The sequence below is a fragment of the Equus asinus genome, chromosome 9, assembly GCF_041296235.1.
Source record: "Equus asinus isolate D_3611 breed Donkey chromosome 9, EquAss-T2T_v2, whole genome shotgun sequence".
In the NCBI taxonomy this organism is placed as follows: domain Eukaryota; kingdom Metazoa; phylum Chordata; class Mammalia; order Perissodactyla; family Equidae; genus Equus; species Equus asinus.
In genome coordinates this window covers 34,675,752-34,691,073 of record NC_091798.1, presented here as the reverse complement: position 1 = coordinate 34,691,073, position 15,322 = coordinate 34,675,752, and the positions used below count along the sequence as shown (strand labels likewise).

Below are 15,322 nucleotides of genomic sequence, written 5' to 3'. Positions count from 1 at the left end.
TGCTATGTGGGATGCCACCTCAGCATGGCTTGATGAGCAGTGCTAGGACTGTGCCCAGGATCTGAACCAGCGAAACCCTGGGTCGCCAAAGTGGAGTGCGTGAACTTATCCACTCAGCCACGGGGCTGGCCCCTAGAAAGCCATTTTCTTATTCTCAGATTTACTAAACGCTTTCCAAAGTTTCAAACCATTAATGTGCTTGGCAAATCACCAATATTAGTGAAAAAATATATTACTACTCAACAGTCTGACACTGGTTTTTCAAAAAGCCAAGTCTTTAATCTAATATTAATTAATTACTTTTCAATCAGTTTCACTGGATCCTGTAAGGCATGTCATTAAAATTAATTGCCTCTGCAACCAACAATGGGATATTTTGTTGGACTGACATATCGACAATGGATCTGGCATTTTGACCGACACTAGCTGAGTAGGGAACCAATGAATTACAAGCGTACTAGCCAACATACTACAACTTGATTGGTATAGGTCAACCCAGGATTCTAAATTATTTCTGAAACTTCAAACACCATAAGGCTCAGACGGTTGACTCCGGTCTAGGAGAATTAAGGCTTTCCTAAGAATAAAATCTCTCTAAAATACAACAAGCTAAGAGTTTTGGTCTCCATCAGGCAGACATCTGTAGCCTAGAAGATTCGGGACTTAATCTAAAGTACAAGAATAACCACTACGTGCCTAGCAAGCTGAAAGACACTGATTTACATTTTTAAAAAAACACTTAGTGAGCCTACTTTTTGACAGGTAGTATTTAACTAAACTGTTAAGTGTATTATTTCATTTATTCACAGCACTCCTAAAAAGTAGGTTCTAGTAATTTCTTCATTTCATAGATGAAAAACTTTGTGTCCCAGAGAATTTAAGTGATTTGTCTAAGGTATCAAAACTAAGAAGTGACAGACAAACAGGATTTGGACCAAGATTTATCTGACTCCAGAGCCTGAGATCTTAAACAATATACAGCCTTCTTACTGTTCTTCTTTGTCACGAAATTCAACAGATCAACTATGTATATGAGGAAAACTAAAAGTCTAACTCAATGATTCTCAGTGGGGGAGGCGTATTGGGGAAGGCGGCTGATTTTGCTCCCAGGAGACATTTGGCAACATCTGGAGACATTTTTGGTTGTCACAACTGGAAGGAGGGTCTGCGGGGAGGTTCTCCTGGCATCTAGTGGGTAGAAGCCAAGGATACTGCTAAACATCCTACAGTGCACAGAACAGACTCCCACAACAAAGAACTATCTGGCCCAAGATATCAACAGAGCCATTGTTGAGAAACCCTGGGCTAACCACTACAAACAGCATTTATCCCGTTAAGGCAAACCTATACAAACGTAGAATCTTGGTTCCAGTTACAGGATCCAGTAAAAACACCCTAATGTAAGCTAAAAGAATATGCTTCCTTCCCAAGCTGAAAAGCAAGGAAGAGGGAACATGAATAGAATCATTTAGTGCAGTAATTCTAAACCAATTTTTCTTCCACAATACATATTTTCACATACTCAGCCATTCCACAGGTAAACCCCAAATCTGATTGCTCATTTCTCACAACCACTGATTGAAAAGTGCTATTTTAGCAGATTTATGGGGAGACTGTACCCAAAGTTTTCCCCTTCCTTCTACTATCCTATTTAACCATTATTCATGTGTTCAGAGCTACACAGAGTCCGTAGCTTACCTTAATCATGGCAACAAATGGCATCACTTTCTTCATATATTTCTTCAATTCTGGCAAATTGCCTAGTTCACTAGCAATGACTTTGTTATCAGGCAACTTTCCACTGTTGGTCTAAAAAAAAGAGTGGGGGAAGAATGCAGAGAAAAATATTTGAAAGATAATTCAGGATAGCAGATGTGCCTGTAGGAAGTCGGCTAGACTAGAATGGTGGCCTCTATCAGTCTGTTAGAGAAGAGGAGTGTGCAACCTCGAGCATCATGGGGGAGTGAAAGATGAATGAATAATACAGAAGGGAGTCTCCTATTCCCTCTAAATTCAAAGGATACAGGTTTTTTAGAATACAGGAGAAAACTAGATGCTTCAAGCTGAATATTTAATTTTTCCTTACACTAATGGCACCTCCAGGATTGTAACATTAGATCTTAACTAGTGAGAAAACGAAATGGTCTTTTAAAGATCTTGTTTGTCTTCAAACTTCTAAAAGCATTCCATTAGTCATATCAAAATGAAAACTACACAAGTATCATACAAGATTTATATAATGTCTGCTTTTGAACACTCTTCCTTATAAATTGTTACCACAAATGTGGAAAAAAAAGAATCCCTAGCTATCAACCTGTTAAAAATAGTATCATTTCTAGCTACTCAAAAATAAATGCCTACTCATATATCACTAATATACACACAGTCTCAAATGTGCTGCCTGAATTTAAATTCATTTCTGCAAACATCAACTGTCCTCTTCAATAGAGTGAAAAATAAAGCAAGCAGCCTTTTCAGAGTTTTGGGTAACTTATTTTCTCCTTATTGGAAAAGCACAGTATCAAAGCCAAGGGTTGGGAATGAATTTAAATGAAAAGTAACATATAGTAATATTTCCAATAATCCATTTACTTTCAATTCTAACCTTTACTAAAGTACATGGGAAAAAAATATTTCCATCCTCAACAAAATTTTGGCAAACCGAATACAGCAATACATTAAGGATCATACACCATGATCAAGTGGGATTTATACCAGGGACACAGGGATGGTTCAACATCTGCAAGTCAATCAACGTGATATACTATATTAACAAAATGAGAAACAAAATCCACATCATCATCTCAATAGATGCAGAGAAAGCATTCAACGAGATCCAACATCCATTTATGATAAAAACTCTCAATAAAATGGGTATAGAAGCAAAGTACCTCAACATAATAAAGGCCATATATGACAAACCCACAGCCAACATCATACTCAATGGACAAAAACTGAAAGCCATCCCTCTGAGAACAGGAATAAGACAAGGGTGTCCACTCTCACCACTCTTATTCAACATAGTACTGGAGGTTTTGGCCAGAGCAATTTGGCAGGAAAAAGAAATAAAAGGAATCCAAATAGGCAATGAAGAAGTGAAACTCTCACTGTTTGCAGATGACATAATCTTATATATAGAAAACCCCAAAGAATCCATTGGAAAACTATTAGAAATAATCAACAACTACAGCAAAGTCGCAGGGTATAAAATCAACATATATTAATCAGTAGCATTTCTATACTCTAATAACAAACTAAGAGAAAAAGAACTCAAGAGCACAATCCCATTCATGATCGCAACAAAAAGAATAAAATACCTTGGGGTAAACTTAACCAAGGAAGTGAAAGACCTATACAATGAAAACTACAAGACTTTCCTGAAAGAAACTGATGTCTACATAAAGAGATGGAAAGACATTCCATGCACATGGATTGGAAGAACAAACATAGTTAAAATGTCCATTCTACCTAAAGCAATCTACAGATTCAACACTATCCCAATCAGAATCCCAATGACATTCCTTACAGAAATAGAACAAAGAATCCTAAAATTCATATGGGGCAACAAAATTGACCCCGAATTGCTAAAGCAATCCTGAGAAAAAAGAACAAAGCTGGAGGTATCACAATCCCTGACTTCAAAACACACTACAAAGCTACAGTAATCAAAATAGCATGGTACCGGTACAAAAACAGGTGCACAGATCAATGGAACAGAATTGAAAGCCCAGAAATAAAACCACACATCTATGGACAGCTAATCTTTGACAAAGGAGCTGAGGGCATACAATGGAGAAAAGAAAGTCTCTTCAGGGGCCGGCTCCGTGGCCAAGTGGTTAAGTTCATGTGCTCTGCTGCGGTGGCCCAGGGTTCGGATCCTGGGCACGGACATGGCACCACTCGTCAGGCCACACTGAGGCGGCATCCCACATCCCACACCTAGACGGACCTGCAACTAAGATATACAACTATGTACCAGGGGTGGGAGGGTTTGGGAAATAAAGCAGAAAAAAAAAAAAAGATTGGCAACAGTTGTTAGCCCAGGTGCCAATCCTTAAAAAAAAAAAAAAAGTCTCTTCAAAAAATGGGGCTGGGAAAACTGGACAGCCACATGTAAAAGAATGAAAATTGACTGTTCTTTTTCACCATTCACAAAAACAAAATCAAAATGGATCAAAGACCTAAAGATTAGACCTGAAACCATAAGGCTTCCAGAAGAAAATATAGGCAATACACTCTTTGACATCAGTATCAAAAGGATCATTTTGGACACCATGTCTTCCCAGACAAGGGAAGCAATAAAAAAAATAAACAAATGGGACTTCATCAGACTACAGCGCTTCTTCAAGGCAATGGAAAACAGGATTGAAACAAAAAAACAACCCACTAATTGGGAAAAAATATTTACAAGTTATATATCCGACAAAGGGTTAATCTCCATAATATATAAAGAACTCATACAGCTCAACAACAAAAAATCAAACAACTGGATCAAAAAATGGGCAGGGGACACGAACAGACGTTTCTCCAAAGAAGATATACGGATGGCCAATAGACACATGAAATGATACTCATTATCACTAATCATCAGGGAAATGCAAATCAAAACTATACTAAGATATCACCTTACACCTGTTAGAATGGCAAAAATAACCAAAACAAAAAGTAACAAATTTTGGAAAGGTTGCGGAAAAAAAGGAACCCTCGTACACTGCTGGTGGGAATGCAAACTGGTGCAGCCACTACAGAAAACAGTATGGAGATTTCTCAAAAAATTAAAAATAGAAATACCATATGACCCAGCCATCCCACTACTGGGTATCTATCCAAAGAACTTGAAATCAGCAATTCCAAAAGACCCATGCACCCCTATGTTCATTGCAGCATTATTTACAATAGCCAAAATGTGGAAGCAACCTAAGTGCCCATCAACCAATAACTGGATAAAGAAGATATGGTGTATATATATACAATGGAATACTACTCAGCCATAAAAAAGGACAAAATCGTCCCATTCACAACAACATGGATGGACTTTGAAGGTATTATGTTAAGTGAAATAAGCCAGATAGAGAAAGATGAACTCTGACTCCACTCATAGGTGGAAGTTAAACATGTAGACAAAGAGAACTGACTGGTGGTTACCAGGGGAAAGTGGGGGTGGGGGGGTGGACACAAAAGATGAAGTGGTGCACCTGCAACATGACTGACAAACAATAATGTACAAGTGAAACTTCACAAGGTTGTAAACTATCATAATCTTAATAAAAAGTAAAAAAAAAATTTTCTCCACTTATCAATGTGTGGATTTGAAATACATACGGAAGAGAAAAGGAGAGAGTAGGAAACACGTTTTCCTTATGTCACCAAAAAGTGCCATAATCATAAGAACATTCTTCTTGATTATAAACCAACAGTCTTTTAGTTCTTTTGGATAAAAACAAACAAAAATTTAAAAGGAAGCTGACCATTCCAAATAATGCTAAAAGATAATGCTGTTTTGAAACTGTAAAATATAAAGTAAAAAATAACTTCTAAAAGAACAGTGGTGATGCATTTTTAATAGCTGGGACATTACATACTATACTTGGTTCTTCCACCGCTTCCTTGGAAACGCTCGTATTAATATGTAACCCACTGAGGCATAATTTCAGGTTTCTACCTACCGAAGTAGCTTTTACTCTTTTACTTACCATAAGTCAAAAGATTCTGAAGGCTACATTCTATTTCTGCTACACACAATCAAAGCAGGAGGTAGTTCTCCATAAAAATAGGTTCACAAGGAAGACAAAAACACATGATCTTCTCCCTTCATCCAATTTTACAAACGTAAAAGTTTTTCTGAGTATTTCTTAATTAACTCTGAAAAGTATTGAGGCAAAATTCCAATAAAGGTCTAGAAAATCAAAACTAAAGATTTTTCCTTTATGTTATCACCTTATGCTTCGGCCATAATCCCTATTTTGTCTCTCTTTCTCTTTTTGAAGAGCACTTTAATGGTTTGTGTCTGCCAATAACTGTTCTTAATAACCTGAGCAAGAATTCCACAACACCTACTTGTTCTCATATTTTGAATGTGACAGGAAAAAAGTAGGTGAACTTTTTTCTTTAGGAAAACCTAGAACTAAGTTTAAATATTAGGTTTCCTTTAAATACAACTATCATACTTAATAGCTATTTACCCAACAGAGTCAAAAACAATATCAAGCTTTTCATTTCTGTGGGTAATTATCAATGTGAACATTTTCTTTTAAGTTACTCAAGAGTGAAGCTTCAATTTTTTTCAAACATAATAAGGTTAAGGCTTCATGAATCCCAGCGTTCAAGTCACAACAAATCCAATGGCAACCTTAGTCTTTTTGCTCCATAATTTTAACAACACATATGGGAAAAGTCCCACACCTTTTAATTACATACAACTAGATCCAGTGTACTTTTGTATGAATGTTTCAGAAATAATGAAAAAGCAGCTCTTCCCTTGGCATCCAGTTACGAGCCTCCAAGGATAACAAAGGACACTCAATGCCTAAAGGTAATTAAACAAAGCTGCCTGTCTTCCTTTCCCTAGACAGGCCAACATCCTAAAAATAAGAACAGCATAAGCATTATCCACAATGTCGAGGGAAAAGTCTACCGTGAGCATCACCTCAAAGTGATTACGTAGAACTGACAGGGTGATATGTTGCCAAGATGGATAGTTCTTTGCCACATAGATGGTGCAATGTGAAGGCTTCTCGGTGGGTTGCTTGTCAGTCTTCTACAGGGCAGAAGAGAGCAAAAAACACATTTAATCAATTTCATAGAAACCAAAAATGAAAGAACCCTTCTCCAGTATATACCACTACCACCTTGAAGATTAAAAATATACACACTACAGAACTGCATTAGCAGTGAAGATAGCTCTATACGTTTTAATGAAAGTTGTCTCAATTTTCTTTACTATTAAATGTTATTTGACCAACAACTTTTAAGGAATAACCTTTTTTAAAGAAAATGACTTCACCTTCCCTTTAGCAGGCATCATATAGCTCTTGAGTCGCAGTCTAAGGTCATGAGCTACTTCCATGAGATACTGTGAGGAACGTATCAAGGCTTCATCCACAGGACCCGCCAGAGGCCATGAAGCATTCATAATTGATTTGGGCTTTAAAAAAAATGAAGGGTTCAGTAAGATTAGACATCACAATTATTTTATGATTCTCGATTACAGTTTCATACCAAGGCTACCATCTGTAATTGTGTGCTCAAAGTTCAAACCTGACTACACAGAACACACTTCCAGAGCCCCTGCTCTAATGTTCCCTAGAATTCAAGCTGTGAAGTCTGACTCTACATTCTTAATTAGCATCCATTTGTACAAGCATATTAATACCCACACACATATGCTCACTTTCAAAGAAAATTATGTAATGCTAATTTGCCTAAATTTAATCATTATTATATAAATTATGCATACTCAGTTTTTATTCTATTAATAAATCCAGTATTGAAAGTATAGCTATTCAGTATATACATCATAAGCACATTTTTGCATTGTTCATGCACTGAAAAATACAAAAGAGCCTGGCTAATAAGGTTGGAAAGGAGTTATTAAACCAACCAATCTGTTTATCTGCAAGTCTGGGAGAAATAATTGGATTCATCTTCACGGTAAGAATCCTAATATAGTATCCCTGAGTATGCAGCCCTATGTATGCCAGGAATTTTATATAAAACAAGAATATCTATGCAAATATACACTTCTATCTTTGTTTACAGGCAGCTCATAACAGTTATTTATATCTTTCTCAATATTTTCACCTTTTTAATAAACAGGTAGAAAAACAATGTCAGTTATACAAATATTCAAATATATATTTGAATATATCCAAACGTATTACAACATTTCCTAACAGGAAGTAGGTGACAAACAACATGCACATAGTCACATGCTTTTAAAATATATACACTTTGTGTCTATAAAGGTGCAGACATGATGTATGTGTCTAAACAGGAAGTAGCTTCAGTTTAACCTGTGTAATAATTATGAGATGACGAATCCAGCATTATTCTTGAAATACTCGTTTTTAGTCTTTTTTGCTTAAGGAACATTATTACCACAATATTTATTTAAAGAGGCCAAAATCAAAACCACCCACATCTTAAATGCATAAAGGTACCTTTCCCAAGAGTGTCCAGATGTGCTCACACAAATGTGGACAGAATGGAGCCAAGAGAAGTGTCTGAACTTCAATAAACCGGAACACAAGGTCTCTGTGCATCCCTTCTATGGCCAATTCACGGTACTTATCTTTCGAGGCCTATAAAATTCAAATTTATTTACCATTTCTCTCCTCATACTTCTTTAAAATAAAATTAAAGGAAAAAAATTCAGTATCTCTATTTTAATGCATTTTTAAGTTTTTCAGTCTTTTAAAATTCCATAATGAACTTGTGAAAAGGTTTTACTTTATTTTTAACAACTTGCAAGTAAATGTATACCAGTCCTTGTCCAAAGGATATTGCAGTTTTATATTAATGATCCTTAAGAAAAATGTTTAAAAACGACATTTTGTAACAGATGTAAAAGTTGAACAATTTTGTGTACTAAGGGCAAATACTCTGAGCAGCATGTAGGAAAGACATTAAGTATGAAAAAAGGCTATAAATATGACACAATGCTATGCTCAGCACTTATCCTTATTTAACCACATCTCTGAAAACCAAGTTACATAAATCCCAACGTGATATTTTACAAAACTGACTGAGGAAAGCTACATTTTTACTTTAAGCACTTCAACTGCCAAACTTGAGGAAATACTGACACCTTGTGGAAAACCTCAGAAAATGTTTGTTTTCAAACCAACAGCAATTAGTTACAATTTTGTCTTTATTTTTTATCAATTTAAAAATGTTTTCCTGGAAAACGTGACTGATTTTTAGATTTTTTTTTTTTAAGATTTTATTTTTCCTTTTTCTCCCAAAGCCCCCCAATACATAGTCGTGTATTTTTAGTTGTGGGTCCTTCTAGTTGTGACATGTGAGATGCCGTCTCAGCATGGCCTGATGAGTGGTGCCATGTCTGCCCCCAGGATTCGAACCCGTGAAACCCTGGGCCACCGAAGCAGAGCGTGAGAACTTAACCACTCAGCCACGGGCTGGCCCCCGATTTTTAGATTTAACCTCTTTATTAACTCATGGCTCAACTAAAAACATAATTATTTATAAGTGGATGCAACAGAAAAAGTACCAAAGAAAATTACTTTAAATCACAATTCATTGAAAAATTTAAAAATTTCCCGGCAAGATTTTCAGTCTCCACTTTAGATGAGTTATTACATTACAGCAAAAAGGAAAAGGGTGAAGTATATCATATTCACACTAACATATTTTATAGCTCCTAAAAGAATAGCCTACCTGAAACTCAAAAAACCCTGTTTTCAAAGCTTCTTTAAACATCATCTTTTCATAGTTTTGGTCTGTTTTTATAATTCCTGCATTCATTTCACTATCGAATAGGGAAAAAAAGGTTATTGAGTTTAAAGGCAAGTATACATAGGTGTAAAAAACTGTCAAATATAGTGATAAACAGTAAAATGAGAACAATGCCTGAAACCTTTAAGACTGCTCAAGCACAAACTCATCTCTGTGTTCCTTACAACTGCCTACTGCAGCTCCCTACTGTCTACCCACTCTGTCATCTGACACTGCTTAGGGCTCCTATTTATGACAACACAGTTAAAGATGTGCTTGTTTAAAAATTCCTTCATGGAAACCTTATCATGAAGTCCAAAATGCAATATGAAAATAGCTTAACTAAGGGTGCAGTCAAGTTTAATTATTGCATTTTAAACAACTGACATTGCATATTGAAAAAAAAATTTCTCCTGCCACCTCAGGCCCTTCATAATTTGGGCTAATCTGGCCCCAACTTGTTTGATCTCTTACTTTTGCCCTCCACATGCTGTACTTCAAGTAAATACCATACTCTTTCCATAGCTTTCTCCTCTCCCTGAAAATATCCTGTTTATTTCTCAAGAAACCCAGAACTTACGTCCTCTCCTCTGAATTCCCTCTATTCCTATTATTACACTTATAATTGGTTGGATAAGTGTTTTTCTCTCCTGCTAGACCACAATGAAGGATCAAGTCTTATTCATCTTTTTAACAGCAGGGCTTGGGATGGTTCCTCATATAAAGAGGTTGATAAATGTCTTTTGAAGGAAAAAAAAAAATGACAATTCTCCTTTTTTTTTAATCTACTTTTCCTTTACCCATCTGCCCTACTCTAATGCAAGACAGCATGGTAAAATAGTTATGAGAATGCTAGATAAAAGCAAGTTTATATCCCAAGTTTGAAATTACTAGCTTTGAGGCATTTAATGAAAGATTTAATTTTTCTAAGCTTTAAATTTCTTTAACTATAAAATAGAGCTAATAATATCTTTATCATATAAGGTTACTATGAAGCTAAAATCAGATAATGGATGCAAAGTACTTAGCATAGTACCTGGCACAAGTAAGTTTTCGATAAAGAGCAGGAATTATTAACATCTAATTTATTGTAGGAGAAATAAAAAAAAGAAAACTTAAAAATGCACCAGGACTAAGCAACTCCAAAGTACAAAGCAGTCTGGGTCCAGAGATTACCTGGCAAAAACTCTGTCATTAAAGGTGTTGGCAGGACCACTTCTTAGGCTGTCCCAGTTGGCAACCATTTCTTTCACCCATTCCACCCAGGTGTACAGACGGAGAATACCTGCATCTGCCATGGCTTCCACAAAGTTAGCATCTTCAACAGTGTCCCCAGCATCAGCCAGAGCCAAGCGCATTCCTGGAAGAAGGAGGGAAAATAAAACATCAATCAATGACTTAGAAATGTGGTTACTGAAAACATACAGACAAAGAGAACAGTTCAGTGGTTACTAGGGGGAAGGGGGCTTGGGGGTGGCCACAAAGGGTGAATGGGAGCACTTATATGGTAACGGACAAATAATAATGTACAACTGAAATTTCACAACGTTGTAAACTATTATGAACTCAAAAAAAAAAAATGTGGTTACTGAACATCAACTTCATGTCCAGTTGGGTACACTGCAAAGCCTACATATAAATTAAGAAATAACAAATGCTTTAAAGGACTGCCATGGATCAACAGCAAAAATAAAAATCACCACTATGGAGATTTCTCAAAAAATTAAAAATAGGAATACCATACGACCCAGCTATCCCACTACTGGGTATTTATCCTAACAACTTGAAATCAACAATTCAATGAGAATTATGCACCCCTATGTTCACTGCAACATTATTCACAGTAGCCAAGATGTGGAAGCAACCCAAGTGTCCATCGACTGATGAATGGATAAAGAAGATGTGGTGTATATATATACAATGGAATACCACTCAGCCATAAAAAAGACAAAATCGTCCCATTTGCAACAACATGGATGGACCTTGAGGGTATTACGTTAAGCGAAATAAGCCAGACAGAGAAAGACATATGTGTTCACTCATATGTGGAAGATAAACAAACACATGGACAAAGAGAACAAATAAATGGTTACCAGAGGGGAAGGGGGTTAGGGGTTTGACATAGGGGGTGAAAGGGCACATATATATATGATGACTGACAAATAATGTACAACTGATATTTCACGATGTTATAAACTATTATGACCTCAATAAAATAATTTTTTTTAAAAAGTAGTTTCAGAATAGTAATCTACACCTCTTGTAATAGACTTACTAACGACAATATTTGTGTACAGTTCTTTTGGCCTTCCAGTGTTCAGTTAAAACACTGTTATGCAAAGTTACTTAGGTTGATTCTTCCCCATCCTTTTCAGTATGGTCTCAAACTGTGCCAGCCACAATCAGTAGAAAGAAGTGGCATGATGACCAAAGACTAAGTTATACAAGAGATGAATGGCTTACCTCAATAAAAATAATAATAATTAAAAAGAAAATTTCTCTAAATAAATAAATGGTTCCTTCAGGTTGGAGAATGAATTTCTTCTCTTGACAAAGTAATGATCAAAAGGAACAGTACTGAGGCCAGGGAAAAAAAGTTTTTCTGAAAAATGAATGCTCCCAGGTTCAAGTTACCTACATTTATATCAAAGATGGAGGAAATACTTTGGAAAAGCTTCCTACATACGCAGCATCTCTACAAACCAACTCTTTAATCTTAGAAGTAGTAAGAAATTAGAAACAAGCCAGGTAGCAATTACAGTGATCTCCTTTTAAAAGAAGACTCGGGCTGGCCCAGTGGTGTAGCGGTTAAGTTCGCACGTTCCACTTCTCGGTGGCCCAGGGTTCACCGGTTCGGATCCTGGGTGCGGACATGGCACAGCTTGGCAAAAAGTCATGCTGTGGTGCGCATCCCACATGTAGAGTGGAGGAAGATGGGCATGGATGTTAGCTCAGGGCCAGCCTTCCTCAGCAAAAAGAGGAGGATTGGCAGTAGTTAGCTCAAGGCTAATCTTCCTCCAAAAAAAAAAAAGCAAAAGAAGACTCAAAAACTTAGCTTGAGGAACAGCCCAGTGGCGCAGCGGTTCAGTTCGCACCTTCCGCTTCCCGGGAGCCCGGGGTTTCGCCGGTTTGGATCCCAGGTGCGGACATGGCACCGCTTGGCACACCATGCTGTGGTAGGCATCCCACATATAAAGTAAAGGAAGATGGGCACAGATGTTAGCTCAGGGCCAGGCTTCCTCAGCAAAAAGAGGAGGACTGGCAGTAGTTAGCTCAGGGATAATCTTCCTCAAAAAAAAAAAAAAACTTAGCTTGAATTTCTTTTCCTCCTAAACAGATCACATCAGCAATTCTTACCTTGTACACAAGAAAATGTGAATATTTTAAAGCATTGGTAAAAGCAAAAGAGAAAAGAAATAAAACTGAAACAATTTTAATTTGCCTCTGTAATCTGAGGAGAATCAGACCCTTTGCACCAACAATAACAAAAAAGTATACTCACCATCAGCAGAAAATTTGTCAATAGCTTGGGTCAAAGTGAGGAAGTTGCCTGTAGATTTTGACATCTGAAATAGACAGTCAATGATTAGGCATTAGTAAGAACAAATAAATCAAATCAGCCAAATCAAGTTAAATGGGTTGGCCACAATCACATAAAAAGATTAGAAACGTGGAAAGAAAAAGATACCTTACACTAATTTTACAGAGATGAAAACTGAAGTCCAGTCAATACAGTGACTTGTCTGGGTCACTCAGCTAGTCAGTGACAGAGCTAGGACAGAATCTCCAGTCCAATATTCAGTCCATTGCTCTCTCCATGAGCCTACATTGCCCCCTGGGAATTGGTTTAGACATGTGGAATGATTCTACTGTAACTCTGGAACATTTCAGCTGGCCCTAAAGAACAGCTTTATAGCAATTAAAGTCATTCAGAAATGAACAGACTACCTCATGAGGTCAGAGTTAGGGGTTTAAGGAACTTCCTGTCATTAGGGTCACAATAATTGGTTATTCAAGTTGTGCTCTGCCTGAGGGCAGCACATCTAAGGAAGTACTGTGCACAGCCTAGCAATCTTTATTATTTAAAATTTTTTATATCTTTACCACAACTATGCTGATACCAAAGAGAGGTAATTATTACATCAACTTTCCACTACGCAGCAATACAGCATCTTGTTCTAATAAAATCATTATGGTGTACAGTACAACAATGCTGAGACCAAAAAAAAAAAGTCATGTTACAACAGGATTCATATTTATATAAATGTACGTGTACATGGTTCCACTTGACTTACAAAGAAAAAATGAGTTCAATAATCAAGTCCTTATTGATCTAACAAAATCTATCAAATAGCCTGTGCTTCTAAACAGAGAGCTGTTTTTCAGCCAAATGTACAGATTACCTTAAATGAACTTTTTCATTCCCTGTAATATTGCCTCCTTTCAAGAGGCAATGAGCCTTTCAATAATAGAGCACTGCCTAAAAATGATGTTTCATATTGTAATTCATATCATCTGCTATTTATTTAAATCTATAACTTTTCATTACATATAGATACTTACAGCAACAGATACTCTTTTACTATTAATATTCCATTAGTTGCAGCAAAATTCACTAGTAACAAATCTAACTTGTTACAATTGCTATTAACGAGAAATATAATATTGTAACAATTTCTTTTGTTTAGTTGAGGAGCGGTGTCCTTTTCTAATGTGCACAAAGACATCATAGGGGCAAGCCAGGGCTTTGTTAAGAAGTACGTACAACCTCCTGTTTAGGATACTGATTAACGAGGTAAAATTTTATGTGCTCTATAAAAAATCATATATATTAGTAGTAGTAACAATAGGGGAAGTAGTAGTAGTATAAAGAGAGATATTATACTGCCTGGGAAGAAGCATTAAATGAAACCTAGGCAAAGAGAACAGATTAGTGGTTACCAGAGGGGAAGGGAGACGGTGAGTGGGCATAAGGGATAAAGGGGAACTTCTATACGGTGACTGACAAATAATAATGTACAATTGAAATTTCATAATGTTATAAACTATTATGACTTCAATTTAAAAAAATGACACCTAAGAATCCTACAAACTCCAAAATTCTATTATTCTAATTGAAGGACCAGTAAAGCATAAAACAAAAACCAAAAGCCATCCAACTATTTTCTCAACTTAATGAGAAAGATATGTTACGGTCACAACACTAGGATCTTTATGTTTCCTGTCCCTGTCTCTGTCTCTCTCTGTCTGTCTCTTTCCCTCCTCCAGTTACAATTTGTGTCACCTTTTGATACTCTAAATACAAATATAATAATGAAGTTTTCCCCATCCCTCCCTCAATTAATACTATCTTCTCCACTTCACTCAATTTTAAAGATTAAACTTTAATTAATGTTGGCAGTCCTAAACATTTTAAATGGAAGTTTTTTAACTCTCTGATTTTCATATTCTTTATTTCTTCAAAAAAGTGCAAATTCCTAAATCTGAAAAGTTTTCTGAAGAATTTTAAATTTTCAAGAGGCAATGAGCCTTACCTTCTCAGAGTTGAGGAGGAGATGTCCATTTGCTCTCACAGCTGCAGGCCATTTGTCACTTTACAGGTAAACGTTTAAAGATAAAATAAAACTTAAAGATTATAGTTCAGGCTTAAAATTTTCAGGTAAATCCTAAAAGCTTCATAAAAGTTGGCTAAGACAAATGTAAAAGGATATTTATTGAGTCCTATTGACGAGAGGAGGCAAATGAAAACAAAGCAAGTGTTCATTAAAGGACTGGTTATATAAACTATGGTGCAGGCATACAGCGAAATACTATATAACTATTTAAAAAATATAGCAGGGCTATATATATGGATACAAAAAGATCTTAT

General features: G+C 36.3%; 1 protein-coding gene across 2 annotated transcripts in view; it reads right to left on the bottom strand.

Moving 5' to 3' along the window:
• LARS1 (leucyl-tRNA synthetase 1) overlaps positions 1-15,322 on the bottom strand; it is a 60,253-nt gene that overhangs the window by 9,588 nt on the left and 35,343 nt on the right. For both annotated transcript variants that reach the window (XM_070517255.1, XM_070517254.1), the window contains exons 21-28: positions 14,988-15,045; positions 12,956-13,019; positions 10,630-10,813; positions 9,397-9,487; positions 8,160-8,300; positions 7,004-7,144; positions 6,647-6,757; positions 1,699-1,809 (exon numbers count right to left, since the gene is read on the bottom strand). In XM_070517255.1, the coding sequence (XP_070373356.1) occupies positions 1,699-1,809; positions 6,647-6,757; positions 7,004-7,144; positions 8,160-8,300; positions 9,397-9,487; positions 10,630-10,813; positions 12,956-13,019; positions 14,988-15,045 (901 nt within the window). The remainder of the gene's footprint in view (positions 1-1,698; positions 1,810-6,646; positions 6,758-7,003; positions 7,145-8,159; positions 8,301-9,396; positions 9,488-10,629; positions 10,814-12,955; positions 13,020-14,987; positions 15,046-15,322) is intronic.